Source organism: Rissa tridactyla, chromosome 16 (genome assembly GCF_028500815.1).
Source record: "Rissa tridactyla isolate bRisTri1 chromosome 16, bRisTri1.patW.cur.20221130, whole genome shotgun sequence".
Lineage (NCBI taxonomy): Eukaryota > Metazoa > Chordata > Aves > Charadriiformes > Laridae > Rissa > Rissa tridactyla.
In genome coordinates, this window is record NC_071481.1 from 8,286,707 (window position 1) to 8,305,153 (window position 18,447).

At 49.8% G+C, this 18,447-nt stretch overlaps 1 protein-coding gene across 1 annotated transcript in view; it reads right to left on the reverse strand.

Moving 5' to 3' along the window:
• Positions 1-18,447, reverse strand: part of EIF4G3 (eukaryotic translation initiation factor 4 gamma 3) — a 112,434-nt gene that overhangs the window by 62,236 nt on the left and 31,751 nt on the right. The window contains 4 exon segments of the mRNA XM_054222094.1: positions 3,023-3,137; positions 3,726-3,905; positions 13,538-13,570; positions 17,447-17,560. Of these exon segments, the coding sequence (XP_054078069.1) occupies positions 3,023-3,137; positions 3,726-3,905; positions 13,538-13,570; positions 17,447-17,560 (442 nt within the window).

An 18,447-nucleotide genomic window follows, 5' to 3' on the forward strand; every position in this document is an offset into this window, starting at 1 on the left:
CTTAGAAACACCGGTGCGGCCTCCAGCTCTTCCACGGCTTTGGCCAGGCGTTCCACGGGAGTCTGGAGAACGTGCGAGGACAGGAGCATGTCTGGGAGCCCGTCGATGTGTTCGTTATCTTGATTTCTAGTTTCCTAGAAACCAGGTCTAATCGGCCAGCCTGTAAGGCGATCCCTGCCAGCTACAGCGTACCTCAAGGAAGGACTCTTCCTTTTGAAATACTTTGAAAAGAACCAACCCCACAAAGCAAGAGTAACTTCTGGGAAGGAATACAGCTTCCGTGGCAAGAAGCCAAGCACGTTTTTCAGTGCGACGCTCTGTGCTCCGCACCCTGCCTTTTGATCCCTTCCAGCGGCACCCAAGTTTTATCCTCCATCCTTTCCGCTCATCATTTCAAGGTCTTTCCCAGCGCAGCACGGAAACGCGCTGATAGAAAAGAGAACGATAAATTGCAAAGCTGAAGACAGGGTGAGAAAAAAAAAACCCAAAAAAACCAAACCACCGTCCATCTTCACAAGTTTTGTCTTCTGCAGCGTTTTCCCTCATCGCCCTCTTTGCCACCTGCCAAAGCTGCGATGGTTTTGAGGCGGAGGAGCCGCGCGGGCTATGAAGTTTAAGGGAAGGGCCACTGGAAACAGCATTATCCAGGCCTGGACTGTAGATTCATTGTCTCCCAACGCCACGAGCAGCACCTGGCTGGAGACTGAACGTTTTCCAGCCCTATATAAAGACAGAGCAACAGGAGGGAAAGGAGGACGAGCGCAGGCAAACCCGCAATCCCTCTGCCTTGGCTAAAGCTCCTCTGCCAGGAGAAGGCTCCGTGGGCTGGGGCTTCGCCCGCTGATGCTCTGCGGACGCAGCGGCCTGAAAACAAGCCGCGACCGAGAGATGACAAGCCCCCGTGCAAGAAACCAGGCGCTTTCGGGAGTGGAAAGGAACCAGAAGGGAACCGTTTCCAAATTACAGAAGTGAAGACAGACAAACGGCACTAAGCGAGCTGAAAGTAAGAAAGCAGACCGGTAACAGCAGAAAAAAAAAAAATGAGGAATACTGGGTAGTTTCCGCATTTAGCGGATCAGATTTAAAGAGCCATTGCAATATTTCTTCTCTTTATTTTTTCTAGGATAAGCAGAAAGGATAAGCCTTATAATTGCTCTCTCTTTTTATTGAGAAATTGTCTAACCAGGCTTACTGCTTTTCAAAGTAGTCCCGTTAGCTCTCTATACACCAAATAAACAAATAAAAAAGAAAGAAGGAAAAAGAAAAACCCCCAAAAAACAGTCCAGACCTTTTCAAATGATAAGCAGGGAAGTTACCGGGGCTCTTCCCCCCTTTAAAATGTGTATTTGTGAAGAGCAAACACGCGATTCTGCCGACGGCACAGGGCTGTCGTTCCGCCTGGCAGGTGATCGCTCACTTCCAAGGCTCCCAAATACCAACAGCTGAAGCCCCACGGAAAGCTGAGAGTATCGCTGCCCCCAACGGATCACAGAACACGCGCGGGCAGGCAGCACCAGACTGAACAAAATACCGCAAATTTGATAGCGAGTGGTGAAAACCCTTTAAAAGAAAGTCCCATACAACAGGGTGATGACTAGAATTATCCTGGGGGGTTTACAAATGAGCAAGAGAAGATAAATTAAAAAAAAAGTAGTTACATGCATGATTGCCAGATACCCTATTCTGCATCTCATTCAAATACAGCTCGCAGGAGCTATTTGTTTTAAATATCAAAATACAGATCCCACAGGAAACCTTGGAGGGGACTGCGATGGAAATAGGATACGTCTGGTTCATGGCAACTCACTGGGAAAGGAGTAAGAAAGGACTTCGTTACTTCTATGTAAAAGATGATCGCCAAGAGAAGAGGTGTCGCGGGACGCTGACGGACATGGGGTCTGCAAACGGGGACCCAAAGGAGAGTTTGTCAGGGGCTGGAGGAGCCAAGGAGCGGGTGATGCGGGCGGGAGGGATGCGGGAGGGAGGGATGCGGGCGGGAGGGACGGATGCAGGTGGGATGCGGGTGGGAGGGATGCCAGCAGGAGGGATGGCGGAGGGATGCAGGAGGAAGGGATGCGAGTGGGCAGGATGCAGGCGGGATGCAGGAGGGAGGGAGGGATGCAGGCGGGATGCGGGTGGGAGGGATGCCAGCGGGAGGGATGCCGGAGGGATGCAGGAGGAAGGGATGCAAGTGGGCAGGATGCAGGAGGGATTCAGGAGGGAGGGAGGGATGCAGGCGGGATGCGGGTGGGAGGGATGCAGGCGGGATGTGGGTGGGCAGGATGCAGGAGGGATGCGGGCAGGAGGGAGGGATGCCAGAGGGATGCCCAGCACTGGACACACAGCCTCTGAATTTTTAGGCGCAGCTTTGAAGCTCAATACCTGGAGGAGTCAACCAAATGCACCGAACAGAGCGTGCCAGACAACTTCAGCACACACAGCCATGTCGGGCGATCTCCCAACCCTTCTGCTTGAGAAAAGGCAAGAACCGGGAGCTGCCCATTAAAGAGCAAATTTCAGCCCACGCGTGAGTTACCAGCTCTTTGACTGGACTAACTTGATCTTTGCAGCACGAGCCCAGTGAATCGAACCACACGGCTTGTTCTTTACCCTCACGAAATGCCGAAGAAGGAACGCAGGGATAAGACACGTTAACTGCTGTATTGCTGCGAACAGAGTCAGGGCACAGCCCAATGGAAACCAGGCTGCCAGATGTATTCACAATACCTTAATAAATAATAACGATCGAGCAGGGAGGAACAAATAGCCACTATTCTTGTTCACATGGGATTACGGGTAGCTCTGCGAGTCACAGCCTTTCCATAAGGGCTCGTACAAACAATACTCTGTTATTGTGAATTTTTCAGGAGTGAATAATAAGGGCAGCGACACAACCAAAGCGAGCAGCTATTTGAAGTTGAAACAAATGCTAATCCATTTCGCTATTATAAATCTTCAGCTCGGCAACAGAAAAAACACACCCAGAACCTAGTTTTTGAAGAAATGTGCAGGCAGAACTTACCGTAGGCATTAGGGAATTCTCCAGGACCCGGTCCTGGATAAAAGGGTCCCGGTCCCGGCGGCTGAACGGGGTACTGCTGCGGGGGCCCCACGTACGGAGGGCCACTGTGACGATACTGGGAGGGAGGAAAAAAAAAAAATAACCTTCGGTTTACAAAGAGTTGGGCACCTTCACGCTGTTACATACGGAAACTGTAATCGAGCCCCCCAAAGGAATAAAGATCCGATCATCGAACGGGTTAATTGGAGATTCAGAAACGTTACTGCCGAAGAGAGGCAAGCTGCGTCATCTGAAGGCAAGGCAGCGAGGACGCCAGAGCTGCAGTAAAACAGTCATTCCCCAGAATTCAGTAGTCCCGTATTGTTATAAGGCCCCAGGTTTGAGAGTAACTGTAGAGCTATTAAGTCAACTTGGACACATTCATAGCACGAAACGTTTTCCAAGAGCTTAATCTCACACTGATTTTGAGGGAGACCCAAAAAACTAGAAAAGGTAATTGATTATTTCTGCCTCCACGCACAGGGGAACAAACACTTCACGCAGGAAAAGGACAGAGGCTAAATATGCAACTACCGGCTTAATTTCACCACGACCTCCCCCCCACCACCACCTCCGCCATCTCTGCGGGAAAGTCTTGAGAAAATCCCGACGGAGCAAAAGGTTGGTTTGCGGTTGGGGGGTGGCTGGAGACCGGCGTTTTTACCTGCGGTATACAGTACTGGGGGCCCTGGGGCATCGGGTAGGGCATTGGCAGGTGGTTCACCATCATGATGTGCTGGTTGGTTTGATACACCGCGGTGGGCGTCTGCGCACCAGGACGGATGGAAGGGCTGCTGTTCTGGATGGTGGCTCGGGGAGGCTGAATCTGAGGCCTCTGAAAAAACTAGGGTGAGGAAAGGAGAGAGGAAGGAGAGAGAACAAAAGAACCGGTCAGAGCTTCTGGGGAGGGGGGAAAAAAAAACTAAATAAACAAACAAAACACCAACCCCCTGAAATATCATTACAATATTATAACGCTACTTCCAAAGGGTTGCCACGCGTTCAGAAAACCGCAGGACAATTTCTGTTTAGCTGTAAATAGCGAGATCATGCCATAGCCTCCTATTTTACCAGGCAGGAAAAGGTAAGAAACTTTAAACTCCCAATACTCATTGGTTTGTATCTACTGAATTATATGCTTGACTTTCAGAGCAAATGTTAGAAAAATGGTTTTTGTCCAATATGTATTTTTTTAATAAGGTGGGCTGACGGCCAAAAAAGCCACCTTCATAAATATGCTAGGGAAATCAAAGATCCAGGCAACGCTTTCAATATATTTCCAGAACAGCTAAAAAGCCAGATTTTTAGAAAGGCCAGAGGTGCCTCGTGGCCATCCTTTATACAAACTGAGCCGGGTGACTCGTCTGGCCCTCCCGTTTTCAGAAAGGTGGCAACCTCTTCCGGGGTGGCACCAAACTCTTCTACCACGTGTGCATGAAGTGATGCCCCACGCGGACGGAGCGGGTCCAGGAAACCAAGCAACCCACTGGTACGGGCTCCGTTCTCCACCCTTACGCGCTGGGAAAGGCATCGGCATCCACGGTACGGAGCATTCACGGCACCGGAAGCCCCTCGCTCCGGAGTCTTTGCAATCTTGAAACTCAGTCAGTAAGATACGCATCGGACATTAAGGCATTCACTAACGGAGGGATGATGCAAGTGAGAGAGACACTTATGCCATGCAGAACCAGGAGTTAAAGTTACCTGTATAGGTCTGAATCCTCCCTTCAATAACGAAGCAAGAAAGCAGCAGGAAACAGAAAGAAAGCCAATGGAACAGCTTACAGATCAATAGGAAGGAATAGGATATAACATGCACCCTAATTGCACACAATTCCATTCACCTTTCCAGCCTGCTTTGACTAATCTCTTACAGAAACAGCAAGAAAAAGACCCTGAGCTGGTACCAAGGACTCTTCTACCAGAATCCCAAGCCAGGGGTCGGAAACTCGTCTAGAAAAGTTTTATATGCCAGTTTAAAAAAAAGAAAAAAAACCCAACCAAACCATGATTAACTGCAGGGAACATGATACTACACAAAGACTTTGTTTACACTGTTCCTAAAACATCAAACGTTTTTCCTTTCTGGTCTCTCTCAGCGATACAGAGACAGCGGACGCAGCAGAAATCCTTGCTCAAATCATGGATTTGGTCTCCACCTCTGCACCAAGACCGGAAGGGTAAGAAACGCCCCGTATTTAATTGTTAAGCAAAATAAAAATAAAATAGTTAGGTCACCATGCATCCCAGCGAAGACTGCTGACCGATGAAGCGCGTTGATGCAAACAGCTGTGAGTAACGACAGCGTGAGTGGTGAGGAGAAGAGAGCGGTAACCACGAAGGAATGAAAGAATGAGCCGGGCTTTTCCGCCTCGGCGTTTGGAGGATGGAGGAGGGGAGGAGGAAGCTGTGATGACTCTACGCTTGACATGACGATGAACTTAAAACAGTCATTCCGGTGAAGACTTTATGACACCTAAGCTGTCCCCACACCAAACGGCTTCTCCAGGAAAGCCAGGGATGACTCCCCACCTCAGAAATCCAGACACCATTAAGATGAGCGCAATGCTTTGAGGTCCAGCCCTGTGAATCTGGGTGGAGGATTGTCACCGGCACACCGTGAGTGTGACCTGAACCAGGAGAAGGCAACTGTTTTTGAGGAGAAAAATCCGGTAGCGAGGGTGCGGAAAGAAAACCAGAAGAGCAACACGCTGCCACGGTCCCGCATTAATAAAAATGGGGCGGCTGGCTGGATGCGGGGGAACTACACGCGTGTTGTGTGACAGAGGGCATACGCTGAATTTGTAATAGAATAACTAGAGTTTGCAATTTTTCAATATCCAAAGACACCAAAAAGTGCTAAAGTCCTTTCTTCTTTCACCGCAAATCGCTGAATAACGACTATTTCTAACCCGTTGGCAGGTTCCGGCAGGAGTCTCCCCAGCGTGGGGTAGGAGTGGGAGGGAAAAGTCAATAGCCCCCATGATTCCGTGTTTACAGAGAGTGAAAACGGGCTGGAGGTTGAAGCGGGACCTGTCCCTCTGCCGACAGTATCTACATGCACGGGGCAGCACGGAAAAGCCTTCACGGCAAGAGAAGGGAGTCCTCCACCGGTGCGAGCCACAGACGCGAACCTGCTCCTCAAGTTTGTGCCGCGCCTACGAAACCTGCCAATAACACCACCGAAACCACCGAGGAAAAACTCCTCGTTTATGGAGAGCCTTCACTCCTGTCGCTGCCAAGAAGCTCCGTTTCAGGAAACGGCAGCCGGCTCTTTGCTGCCGGAGCCGGGGGAAGGACAGAGCGCTCTGCGGTGTGCTCCACAGGTTTGCTCTTCCATCAAGCATTAAACGCCACCAGGGTAGTGCCAAGCTCTTCTACAGCAAAAGGAGGACCTCGGAGGAGGAAACGCTGGGTTGAAAAACTCACCCTCTCACAAACACTCTAATACCGCCCGCACCATCGCAGAGGTAGCTCAGATCCGGAGATGCAGGAAAAAGGAGGAGGATTTCATTACTAAAAGGAAGAGGGACTCAGCAAGAAGAAAAGCAGATCCATCGTTCCAAGCAACGAGACCGTGAGGAGCTTTTGGCAGTGCCAACCAGAGATCTCTCTGCAAAGTCTGAATTACTTTTAGCTACTCCGCTTCCTGGAAGTAACACTGAAATTCCCAAGGACATTGGGTATCATCATCATCACCACCGGGTAGCATCTGATTTCTCTGTGGGTTTTGCTGTTCAAAACAAGTACCATCGGGCTGGCAAACTGGTTTATGCTCCACCCTTGTTCCCGTCCCTCCAACACTAAGCCAGCAACATTTAAAGTCATTCTTAGAGATGTTTCACTATTCTGACTTGATTGGCTAAAAAATTTGCCTTGAAGGTCAAACAGACGCCTGCACAGACAACGTCTTCATGTAACGCTAATGATGTCCCATGGGAGAATACCAGGAGATTAAAATCTGAGATATTTTGGTCTCTGCTTCTTCTAACAAGCGTGGGATTTGGAGCGGAGCACAAAGAGCACCCACTCAGGACCAGAACAAAGGTACCTGGGCCACGGGACGGCTTCTGATAGAAACCCTCCATTACACCAACCCCCCCTGGACTACGTTCTTCAAAAATTAAGTCCTGCCGTGTCTACTGATGGTCCAATTAGTGTGAAATAAGCTACCCAGTCGTTCAGCACCCAGCGAGGACCTGAGCCGTGGTCCTCAAGGCACGGTCCCATCCCGTGTCTGTCAGGGAGGGATTTCTTGGATCATCTTAGAGTCAGTGCTACTGGGCAACGTGGTCTTGAACTTCTTCCTTCCTCAGGTTGCTCCTCCAATATACTCACAGGAAACACAACTAAACCCCTCTGCGACATCGCTTTTATCGGCTGCCTTGAGCTCAGCTCTTCCAGCCTGCTCATTTCATAAGCTCCCGTCATCTCAGCAGCCCGTCATCCTCCCGCTCAAGGAAATCTCTCTGGAAAAATCCAAAAGCAGAATCGCGCACACGCACACAGCCCTCCAGACAGGGCTTCCCCAGTACTTCCCAGCACGGCACTAACAACTCCTTATCTCAGCTGGAAATAACTTCAGTGGTTTCTCTACAGATGTCATTGCGCAGGTGGCTTCAGCTGAGGAGATCCCACTTTACGGAATAAAACCTTCTCCTTGGCCCTGGAGTGTAAGGGCCTGCACCCTGCAATGCTGGACGATGCCTGCCGGCCGGTCCTCCTCGCGCAGCATCCTTACGCTGGCCGCGTCTTCCAGCTCTGCGCTCATTAATTTGCTGCAGACACATACCTGCTATTTGTGCCAGAGTAATTAAGACTAATATGAAGGAAATCCACTACTGACCCCCCCGCCTGCCCCTCTCAGCACGACCCTGACATTTACTTCTCAGTCACTCCTGGTATACACACGCCCCGATAGCCTTTTATTAACCCTCGTCTTCGCCTGAATAATTTTCTTCCCGCATGACCCCGTGTCAGAAGTCTGCTGAAGGCCAGCCAGGTGAGGGGCTGTCACGTAGAAAAAAAATCAATGATCAAAGAGAGCACCAACCTCCTCCCGAGGAACCGCCACTGCATTTTAATTGATTTTCTATTTACTGTGTATTTCTACGCCATCGCCTCCAGTGAAATGTCTGTGGAGCGCTGCCCTCCGTGCTCCAAAAGCTTCACTGAAAAATAAACTCGTGGTAAGAGCACTGGAAACCCATCCACGCTAAGCTTTGCCCGTCGAACACAGTGCACACTGGCATCCAACTGGTTTTTTCCTAGATCGGATCAAGGCTGGCCATTGGGATGGGGCCACAAAGTCCTGCAGAAGGTTGCGGTGAACGGAAGCAAAAGGGCAGTTCAGCACGTTGCCATCAACTCTATCAAATCACCCCCCGCAAGCTCTCTGCTTTAATTAAGCTTTTCATACTCCGAGACAGCCCTGTTATTAATTTTGAGTCATTTTGGTCCCACCAAGGAGGCTGGTGGGATGCCCTAGCCCTGCCCTGGAGGAGGAGGTGTCTGCCCAGGCAATACAGCGGGAACCACGTTTAATCGAAAATGAAAGTTGGCACCTTATATTCGATGTTCAAACCCAAAGGCAGGCCCTGGGGCTGGGCGAGGAGCTGCAGCCCAGAGACGGGACAGCCCCGGTGCCAGCAGCAGGAGCTGCAGCAGAGCCCGCGGGTCCCCATCTTGCTGCCCCAGTGGCCACCACCAGTGACCCAGCGCAGCCCTTGGGGCACAACACGAGACTTGTTTTCCCCCTGCCTCAGACGTTCCTGATTTTATTATTTACTAATTGATAAAATGGGGAGGAAAAACCCCTTTTTGTGTCAACCATGGGATTTAAAACTGGTAGCTCCTTTCCACGGTCATGGATGAAGACAGAGAAATGATTACGGCAGCTGTTTCCCATTGCCTTCTAAACTCAAGGTATTCCAAAAAGCTACAAACTGGTTTGTCTTGAGTCAGGGAGTACATTACAGAATCACAGAATGGTTGGGGTTGGAAGGAACCTTAAAGCTCATCCAGTGCCACCCCCTGCCCTGGGCAGGGACACCTCCCACCAGCCCAGGTTGCTCCAAGCCCCGTCCAACCTGGCCTTGAACCCCTCCAGGGATGGGGCAGCCACAGCTTCTCTGGGCAACCTGGGCCAGGGGCTCACCACCCTCACAGCGAAGAATTTCTTTCTCACATCTCATCTCAATCTCCCCTCTCTCAACTTGAGGCCGTTACCCCATGTCCTATCGTAACATTCCCTGATCCAGAGTCCCTCCCCATCCTTTCTGTGGGCCCCCTTCAGGGACTGGGAGGTCTCCCTCCCTCTTCTCCAGGCTGAACCCCCCAACTCTCTCAGCCTGTCCTCACAGCAGAGGGGCTCCAGACCTCTGAGCATCTTCATGGCCCTCCGCTGGTCCCGCTCCAACAGGTCCATGTCCTTCTTGTGCTGAGGACTCCACAGCTGGACGCAGTGCTCCAGGGGGGGTCTCACCAGAGCAGAGCAGAGGGGCAGAATCCCCTCCCTCGCCCTGCTGGCCACGCTTCTTTTGATGCAGCCCCGGATGCGGTTGGCTTTCTGGGCTGCCAGCGCACATTGATGGCTCATGTTGAGCTTCTCGTCCACCAGCACCCCCGAGTCCTTCTCCTCAGGGCTGCTCTCAGGCCATTTTCCGCCCAACCTGTATTTGTGCTTGGGATTGCCATGGCCCAGGTGCAGGACCTTGCACTCAGCCTGGTTGAACTTCATGAGGTTCGCACAGACCCACCTCTGCAGCCTGTCCAGGTCCCTCTGGATGGCATCCCTTCCCTCCAGCGTGTCGACTGTGCCACACAGCTTGGTGTCGTCGGCAAACGTGCTGAGGGTGCACTCGATCTCACTGTCCATGTCACCGACAACGATGTTAAACAGCACTGGTCCCAGTACTGACCCCTGAGGAACGCCACTCGTCACCGGTTTCCATGTGGACATTGAGCCATTGACCGCAACCCTTTGAGTGCGGCCATCCAGCCAGTTCCTTATCCACTGAGTGGTCCATCCATCAAATCCATGCTTTTCCAATTTAGAGACCAGAATGTCATGCGGGACAGTGTCGAACACTTTGCATAAGACCAGGTAGATGACTTCGGTTGCTCTCCCCTTATCTACCAATACTGTGGCAACATCATAGAAGGCCACCACAAATTCCCACCTCTCCAGATCCCAAGGCTTTGTAAGAGGAGTGCCCGGCCCAGCTTCCTGTCGGAGAAGCTGCACCCAAAAGAACCCAAGTAACCCCAAGCTAAAACTGGCACAAACTACACCAGTAACCTCGAACTAAATGAGTCTGCCATGACCAGTAAACTCATCTCAAGCACAATTATAAGTCAGGAAGGGAACGATGATATTTCAGTTCGTACTTGTTCTTATTTCTGTTGTTAATTACACTGGCCTCTTCTTGAGCATCCTTTTTAAAATAACCCATATGCTCCTGAAGTCACTTCTTAAATTAAAGGTTATTCTACATTTTGGACTTGGGATTGGAAGAAAGCTGCAATTTTCGATTGTGCTTCATGAGGATCAGAAGCAACGAAGTGACTCAAGAGCTCAACTTAGAGAGGACAGAAAGGGCGAGAGCAGCAGCCGCGTCCGCTAAAGGAACAGGGTTTAGTGGTGACTTGGCGGCGCTGGGTTAACGGCTGGGATCCGTGATGGTTTTAAAGGTCTCTTCCAACCCAAACGATTCTACGATTTTGAGAAAAAAACACAAGTTGACAGTCCATTTAAAAATACTGCCACAAAAGACTTTGTAGGGCCCATTTTCTTTCTCCTGTAGAATGAGACGTTTCAGCGGTTTCTCGGGCAGCGTGTTACCGCCATCGAGGATTTTAATCAGAACCACTTTTAATCAGAACCACTGCAGCTATTTTCATTTGACTTCGACCACTATCGGCATCCTAAATCTCATCCCACTATTTTCTTTTATACAGGGTTTGACGACGCTTTCTGTAGCATCAACTGACCACCAGCCACCAGGCATCCCCATCCGAAAAAAATTCTTTATAGAAGTCGCTGGTCAACTTCAGGTGCTTAAATCATGCTAATTTGAGTACCTCAGCGATCTAATAATTACAGGAAATAACATTAAAGAACAATCCATTATTTGACTGAGGGAGACACAGAATCAACACGAGGCACACGTCAATAAAATCACCCTGGGACGGGCAGGGGAATCGTGGCCAACCTCACGGCGCTGCCGCAGAAGAGCAGGTTACGCTGTTGGCAGAAATATTAAGTCCATTTACTTATTTAGTACTTTTTAGGTTACAAAATCTCAAAGCCTGCTGCTGGTGTTACACAATTGAACTACTGCGGCATCTTAAAGGTTTCCCACGGGAAAATAACCATTTATATTGGTCTCGAGAATCCTTCAAGCCTGGGGTTTGGGGTGAGTTTGCTTCAACAGCTGTGACCCTCCTCCTCACGGGTCGGTGGCAAAAATCCCCCTCCCCATCCCCAATCCGCCCCGTGGGCAGAGACTTTTGGATTAAAAGAAATCGACAGCTCATCTGCAGCCCGGGCTCCTCCGCGCCCGTCCTGATCCAGCGCGTGACGGATGTTAACTGGGAATAAAGCCCGCGATGTTTTCCTAACGGTGGCGGCTTCTCGCAGATAATCATAAGCAGACTCCCACTGTAACGGAGTCAAAAATCTAACTGCAACACAAGTTAAATGTGCAGTGAAATAGGGAAATTACAAGTTTTACCCCACAGGCAGGGTCGTAACTGGGCTCAAAAGACAGTTTTAAATGAAGGTCAGACCCGCTGGTGGCAGGGCCGTACCAGTAAAGCCACCGAGACCGAAATCCTTTCCTCCGAGGCTGCGCTGCCTCGAGGCTCGTGGTCCAAAACCTGCCCGCAGCGAGCTCAATAATTTCTATGAGACTATTAAACGGCTCACGCTGAATATAGCATTTGCCTTAGTAACGACCTATGAAAGAACTAACGTGTTTCTGAACAGCGATGCATGTTCGGCATCCCCTAACATAAACACAGACCTGAAGTTAAGGTCGAGAGCGGAAGCATCTAAACAAGATCCTAATTCCGTCGTTCCCCGCGTTGCCCAGTCATCCCGCAAACGTTCCTTCCACCGCTGCCGCTCACCGCAGCCCCCTGCCACGCACAGGAACCGTCTCTCTCTCCCTCCCGTGACACCTGCCTGCGAGCAAACAAGCGCAAATGCCTCATTCTACCTTTTAAGCCTTTTTTTTTTTTTTTTTTTGGTCCTGCTCTGGCAGGACACCTGCCTCCACGCTGCGCTCTGAGGTGGAAGGAACAAAGATTATCAGCTTTTTCGTGTGCCTGGGCCCCCTTCACACACTTACCTGCTCTCCTGAGACAGCGCTTTCCCAAACGTCCTCATCCCTACGGTATTAAACTGCCCAGGCTAATGGGAGCAAGTGAGAGCAAAGTAATTCCCCTGAAACAAACCTTCCCCGACTTAAGCCCCTGTCCTGGCATCACTGGAGTTAATGGGACGTTTTTTTCCTGTAAACTTGGTGGAAACAACCTGTTCCTTCCAAGCCAGGAGAAGGAAGAGTAAGGCAGACACAACGGAATCTGGGAGAGCTTTCCCGCGCTTGCCGTGACTCTCCTCCTCTTTTCCACCCATCAGAGCCGCCTCTGGCCCCGCAAAAGCTACAAGAAGCAGCAAAATCGATCCCCAGGGGAAAAAGGATTTGGCAAAGATGAACGTAGGGCTGACAGAAAAGACAACTTCGGACACCTAGACCAGGACAGAAGGGACCCGTGCGCCCGTCCCGGCGCTGATGAGGTCCCGCTGGGGATTTCTGCCACCCCAGTAAGTGCTGCCTGTGAGTTTCATGAGCCAGAGCGATTCCTAATTTTCATCCGTCTTAATTAAGCGGTTCCTTACAAAGTCCAAGTCATGCAAGGGGAATACTGCAAAGACTCCTGAACGTTTAGCTTTCACAGGGTGAGTGAAACCAAGATGAAGCAATGCAATGGTAACAGATAACCAGGCGTATCGCGCAAGTAAACGCATGAATCGGAAAGAATTTGCCTTGCTCTGAGTTTGGAAAGTTGGATTTTCTCAGGGATGCGAATGCCCGGTTCTCGTTGACGTCTTCAGCTCAGGAAACTTAACCCACCGGCTAGTTTGGGAAACATTCCGCTAAGTTTCTAGCGACTCGAAACGGCAAGCAGATCTCACAAATACCTGGCCACAATCTCTACCAGTTCTGCTTTCCTATGGCAAAGGCGTTAGGGGGGGTGGTTAATGAGCGCAGTGACACCAATCCAGAATTAAAAGTGTTACCCTGCGTCGCAGGCAGCTTGTTAGCGGGGTTATGCACGTGCTAGTTATCTACTAACCGGGCTGGTTTCGAAGCCAGCCTACGTTCCGAGTTAGTGGGTGAAGCACCTCCAACCACCCGCCACCCCCAGCCAATTAGTTTAGGATGATAACGAAGGGGCAGGGTACTGTACCTGGTGATGGGCAGGTCGAGGCCCCGCTGCAAACTGAGGAAAGGCGGGAGAAACAAACACAAAAGGAAAGGCACAAAGAGTCAGAAACACCACAACGGAACCAAAATGTCACACTCTATGCAAAATAAACCCACGAGGAAACTAAAAAAAAAAAAAAAAAAGAAAAAAAAAGAAAAAAAAAGAAAAAAAAAAGAAAAACAAACCACAAAACAGTCGAAAGCTTTGCTGCAGGACAGGGACAGACAGGTACTGAGGTACAAGGAGTGAACATCGCTTACGGGGGAAGTGCGCTGCTCGAGAGCTGGGGGATAAAACAGCCAAAGCGGCCAGTTATTTTAAAGGCGCTCTAGCGTATGAACGCAGGCATTCCTTATCCTGCCTGGGGGAAAAAACAACAACAACGACAACAACAACAACAACAAAAAAAAAACAACCCCCAACTTAAAACAAGCAGCAGCGGAGATTTTAAACTGTTTAAGGTGGAGGTAAATGGGTAAAGCGGCTGGACTCAGAGCCGTTCCAAACATCTGGTGGGGGCGGAGGAAGGAGCCCGCTGGCCGGCTGGCAGCTAAGGGCCAGGCAGGCACCGCGAGCGCCGGTGGGGGCCAGGGGAGCCCCGCGAGGCAAAACCAGCCATTCTCCGCACGGACACACAGTGCAAGTTTGTTTTCAGCTTTTTTTTCTTTTTTTTCTTTTTTTTTTTTTCCCCCCTATAGCAATCACACTATAACCCTCCTTAGGATTTGTGTCCCCCCCCCACCCCGCACCCCGGCTGGAAGCGGAGGAGCCGGGTTAACCCTCCTGTCCCCCGGAGCCGGAGGCAGCAGCGGCGGAGCTCGGCCGAGGGGACAGGAGGTGCCGGTTCCCAGCCCCGAGCTTGGGTTATCCAGTCACATCCCACCCACTGGGGTTACGCCCGGAGGAAAGGAATCAGAATTTTAAACATTCAAAGCATTTCCCAATAAGTAACCGGTTGTTAAAAGAGAAATAAAAATGAATGCAAGAAATGGAAAATAGAAATAAAGATGAGAAGGCAGCCTCTTCCAGAAGCTGAGTTAGGTCTTTAAACCCTTAATGCTCAGTGTAAGCAGAGCTCCACGGTGAGAGCAGAGAAATCGATTGATAATAACTCCAATAATTAAAGAGAGCAAATGAAATTAGATCTCTACCTGTGGCTAGTTGTGACGGCCGAGTAACTCACGGCACGTGCCGAAGCGCAGCCCGCCTCCGCCAAGTCCTACTACAGGGACTCGCTAGGGTTTACCTTCTGCCCGAGAAGAGCGATCAAAACTGGCCACTAATTATTGATTTTCTTAAATAAGAGGGTTTTTTTCCACTAAGAAAAAGTGGGCTGGGGCTCACTTACAGCCCCACCTCCCAGCTGTTTCAGTGCCATCAAACACGAGAAGCAAAGCATAAATATTCCCTGGCCCAGCTGATTTTCTCCTTTATAAACAATTTAATCGCCTATATTTAAGATTTCCAAGAAGTAGCCTACTAATACCGGTGTTTATATATTCCATCTGCCTTCACCTCATCCTGACACTCGGATGAAAAGTCACAAAACCCTTCAGAAAGGAGAAAATACGCACACGCGGACTATTTTCTAGCACAAGAGTTTGTAAAGAACGACCTGCGCTCATGCACCAAATAGAGTTTTCCCACCCTTGAAAATTTTCCCTAAGCCTTAGATTAAAGAAAAAAAAGAGAAAGCATGATCGTGCCGTAAGAGCAAAGAGCTAAAATGTCTGTTTTGCCCTCAACGGGAGGAGAGCAGCACCCGGAGTCCCAGCGTCCTCCCCAGGCTGGGGGCGAAGGGGACGGTGGCTCCTACAGCGACAAGGGACGGGCACCGGGATGAGTCTCGGGAGGCGAACGCTCTTCAAGTCCTGCATTTCTCCGGAAGAACTCCTCAAAAACAGCTCAAATCTCTTGCCTTCGAGAAAAGGGAACCAAGCTCACCCTGGCGGGGCTGACACAGGGCTTTGCGGCAGGGCTACACGTTCCCTGTCGTGCACCAACGACAAAATAAGACGACTCAAAAAGAGAACGATGGGGCGCAAAAACCTCGCGCCGCCTGATTTGAGGGCCGAAGTACCTCTCTTATCACTGCTCCACAGAAAAGGTTGGTTCTCGCTGTGTTTAAAACAAGAGCTGGAAGCTTACATCTCCAGAAGATAAAGTGTATCCCATGGTGAAAAGCAGTATGCGTTACGAGGAAGGAGAAAAAGGAAAAAAAAAAAAAAAAAAAAAGAAATAAAACAAAACCTCAACGTTAGTGAAAAACACCCTAATCTATTTTGCGCTGGTCACCACTGGCTATTGGGTTTTTTTTAATTTTTTTTTTTTTTTTTTTTTAAAATAATTCAGGTCGATAGGATTTATTCCTAGTAGTAGCTGTAAGCAACAGAACAAACTGTAGTCACTGCTGGCTCGGATTAAAAACAGACGCTTTGGGTTTGGTTGGTTTGGTTTTTTTTTATCTCTGTCCGATGAATTTGGAGATAGAAAGGAAAATTTCTTTACGAAACCCGGGTCCGACATTTCTGCCCCCCCCCAACCCCCGTACTCTCTGCGGCCCCGCGCTCTGCTTTGTGCGGGGCACGCTCTCCACCCGCCGATGCTGAGCCGGCACCTCCGGCCTCTCCGAAAAATAACCGTTCTGGATCGCTCAAACGGCCTCTCCCATCACAGATTTTTTTTTTTTTTTTTTTTTTAATTTTTTTTTGACAGACCTCCTAGAATTGGAGAGTTTGTATTAAAAATCACCTGGCGCTGGGGGCGGGCATGGGCAAGAGCTAATGGAGAATTCCCAGTGGTGCCGAATGACTCCGATTTTGGTTTCCTTCCCCCAGCTGGAGCTGCGCTTTGGAATTCTCCGCTATCAGAGTGATGTTACGGCGCTAACGGGGAGCAAACATGAAGCCAGTTGGATTGCAAAGGCTGTCCCGGGAGGGACAGAAAAGCCTCAATTCTGCAAATTCCAATGGCCCTTGGATGCAGAAACGGGACGGAGGATGCTCCGGCTGCTCGAGGAAGCGGGGTGAGGATCAACCTCGTTAGTGCCACAGCCTATCTACCTACCCACCCCAGGCGGGGACCGCAGGGACGGCCTGCCGCCGCCCTCGGCCCCTCCGCGCCCTCCCCACTCCACCGAGAAAAAAGAAAAAAAAAGAAAAGAAAAAAAAAAAGACAAGTTAAAAAATAAATTAAAAAAAAATAAATCAAAATAAATGGAAATCAAGTCCAGAACGAAATGCAAGAGTAGTCGAGGGCCCGGCCGGTCTTGCATTTGTTTTGGGGTGGGGAGGCGGAATGAGATGTTATGGGTGCGCTTTTAGTAACGGGGTGGGAATGGTCACTAGCAGAGCGATGGCAAAAACCGCACACAGGAGAGTTTAAAAAAGAAAAACAAACAAACAAACAAAAAAAAAAACGAACAGAAAAATGGCTGACAACCGCAGACGAATTATTCCTCGATACCTCCTCAATTAAGGGGGCCAAAACCCTACAATTTAGCATTTTCTGGCCGAATTTTCCTGCAGGCGTTTTCTGTCGAGCGGCAAACCCACGGTGGCCCTGCTCTCTGTCCTAGCCCAGGTCGGACCCTCCCGACTGCAGCTCAACTCCGCGCCTTGCCTTGCCCCTTCCCCTGGCAGAAACTGCCACGGTAGCTCATGCTTTTAGCAAAGAAGCAAAATCAGTGCATTTCTGTAGATCAGCCAACAAAAAAAACCAAAAAAAAAAAAAAAAAAACAACCAACCCCCCCCAAAAAAAGAAACCCAAGGTGTGGTCATAAAAAAAAATATATATATATATAAAGAAAGAAAGGAAGAAATAAAAAAAAAAAACCAGTGCCACGGGCACAATTGCCTGCAAGAAGGAGTACAGTTTGTTATATTGCTTACAATGCAGTATTTTATCCAGCCTCTTCCAGCCAGGGACCTGTAAACCGGACTCTGTTCCAAAACCTTCCTCCTCTTCCAGTTGTCTGTGCAATGTATTGGCACTGTTCTGCTGGGCTGTCAAAAAAACTGGTTTAGAGATGCAGCTCTTCAGTCAGGTTTTTGCTCCAGTTCTAACCGCAGAAATACTTATTGGCGCTTTTCAACAATTAAAGAGAAAGAAGATGATTATACTTACTGAGAAAAGAGGGTTGGTTGTTTGTTTTTTTTTACCATCAGTATCCCGCGTTACTGATCAGAATGGGATGGGGGGGGGGGACGGTGGGGGGATCCGGTTACGAACGCGCAGCTGTCCGCAGCCCGGAAACTTCATCAGAGCTGGCGTTAATTGGCTCGTTTATCAACGCAGAGGTGAACGCGCCTCAGAACTAACCCTCCTGTGAGTCCCCTGGAGGCGAAACCTCCAGAAGCAGGGCAAGCGCATCCGTGCGGCTGCACAGGGGGGAAGGCTGACCCCGTATATATCTATATCTCTATATACACACCTCTCCTGTGGACAGACAGGAGGCTTCTGTCTCGGAGGTTGGAGTTGCCGCGCTTCAGCAGCCTTATCTTACTCCAGAAAGAGAAGAGCGCTGGGAAGGGCGCGGTGGTTTACAGCTAACCTGAAAGCCTTACGACGCAGATGCGGATTTAAGAGGCGCAGGGATCGCCGCTGCCTCGGCTAACTGAGGCTCGAGACATCCTGATGGTGAGCCAGCACGTCTCCGGAAGGTGGGTAAGCATCTGATGCCCTAGGAGGAGTCTCCTAGCACCCTGCGGAGCTGTGCTACGAGCAGAGATTCCCCAAAAAGAGCCTGGTTTGGGGAACCAAAGTCCTACAACAGCAGAGCGGTATTACAACACACACACACACCAAAAAAAAAAAAAAAAAAAAAAAAAGGAAAAGATTACCGAGGACCATCAAACCTAAAGTTGGATGAAAAGGGGGCTTACCACAAAAA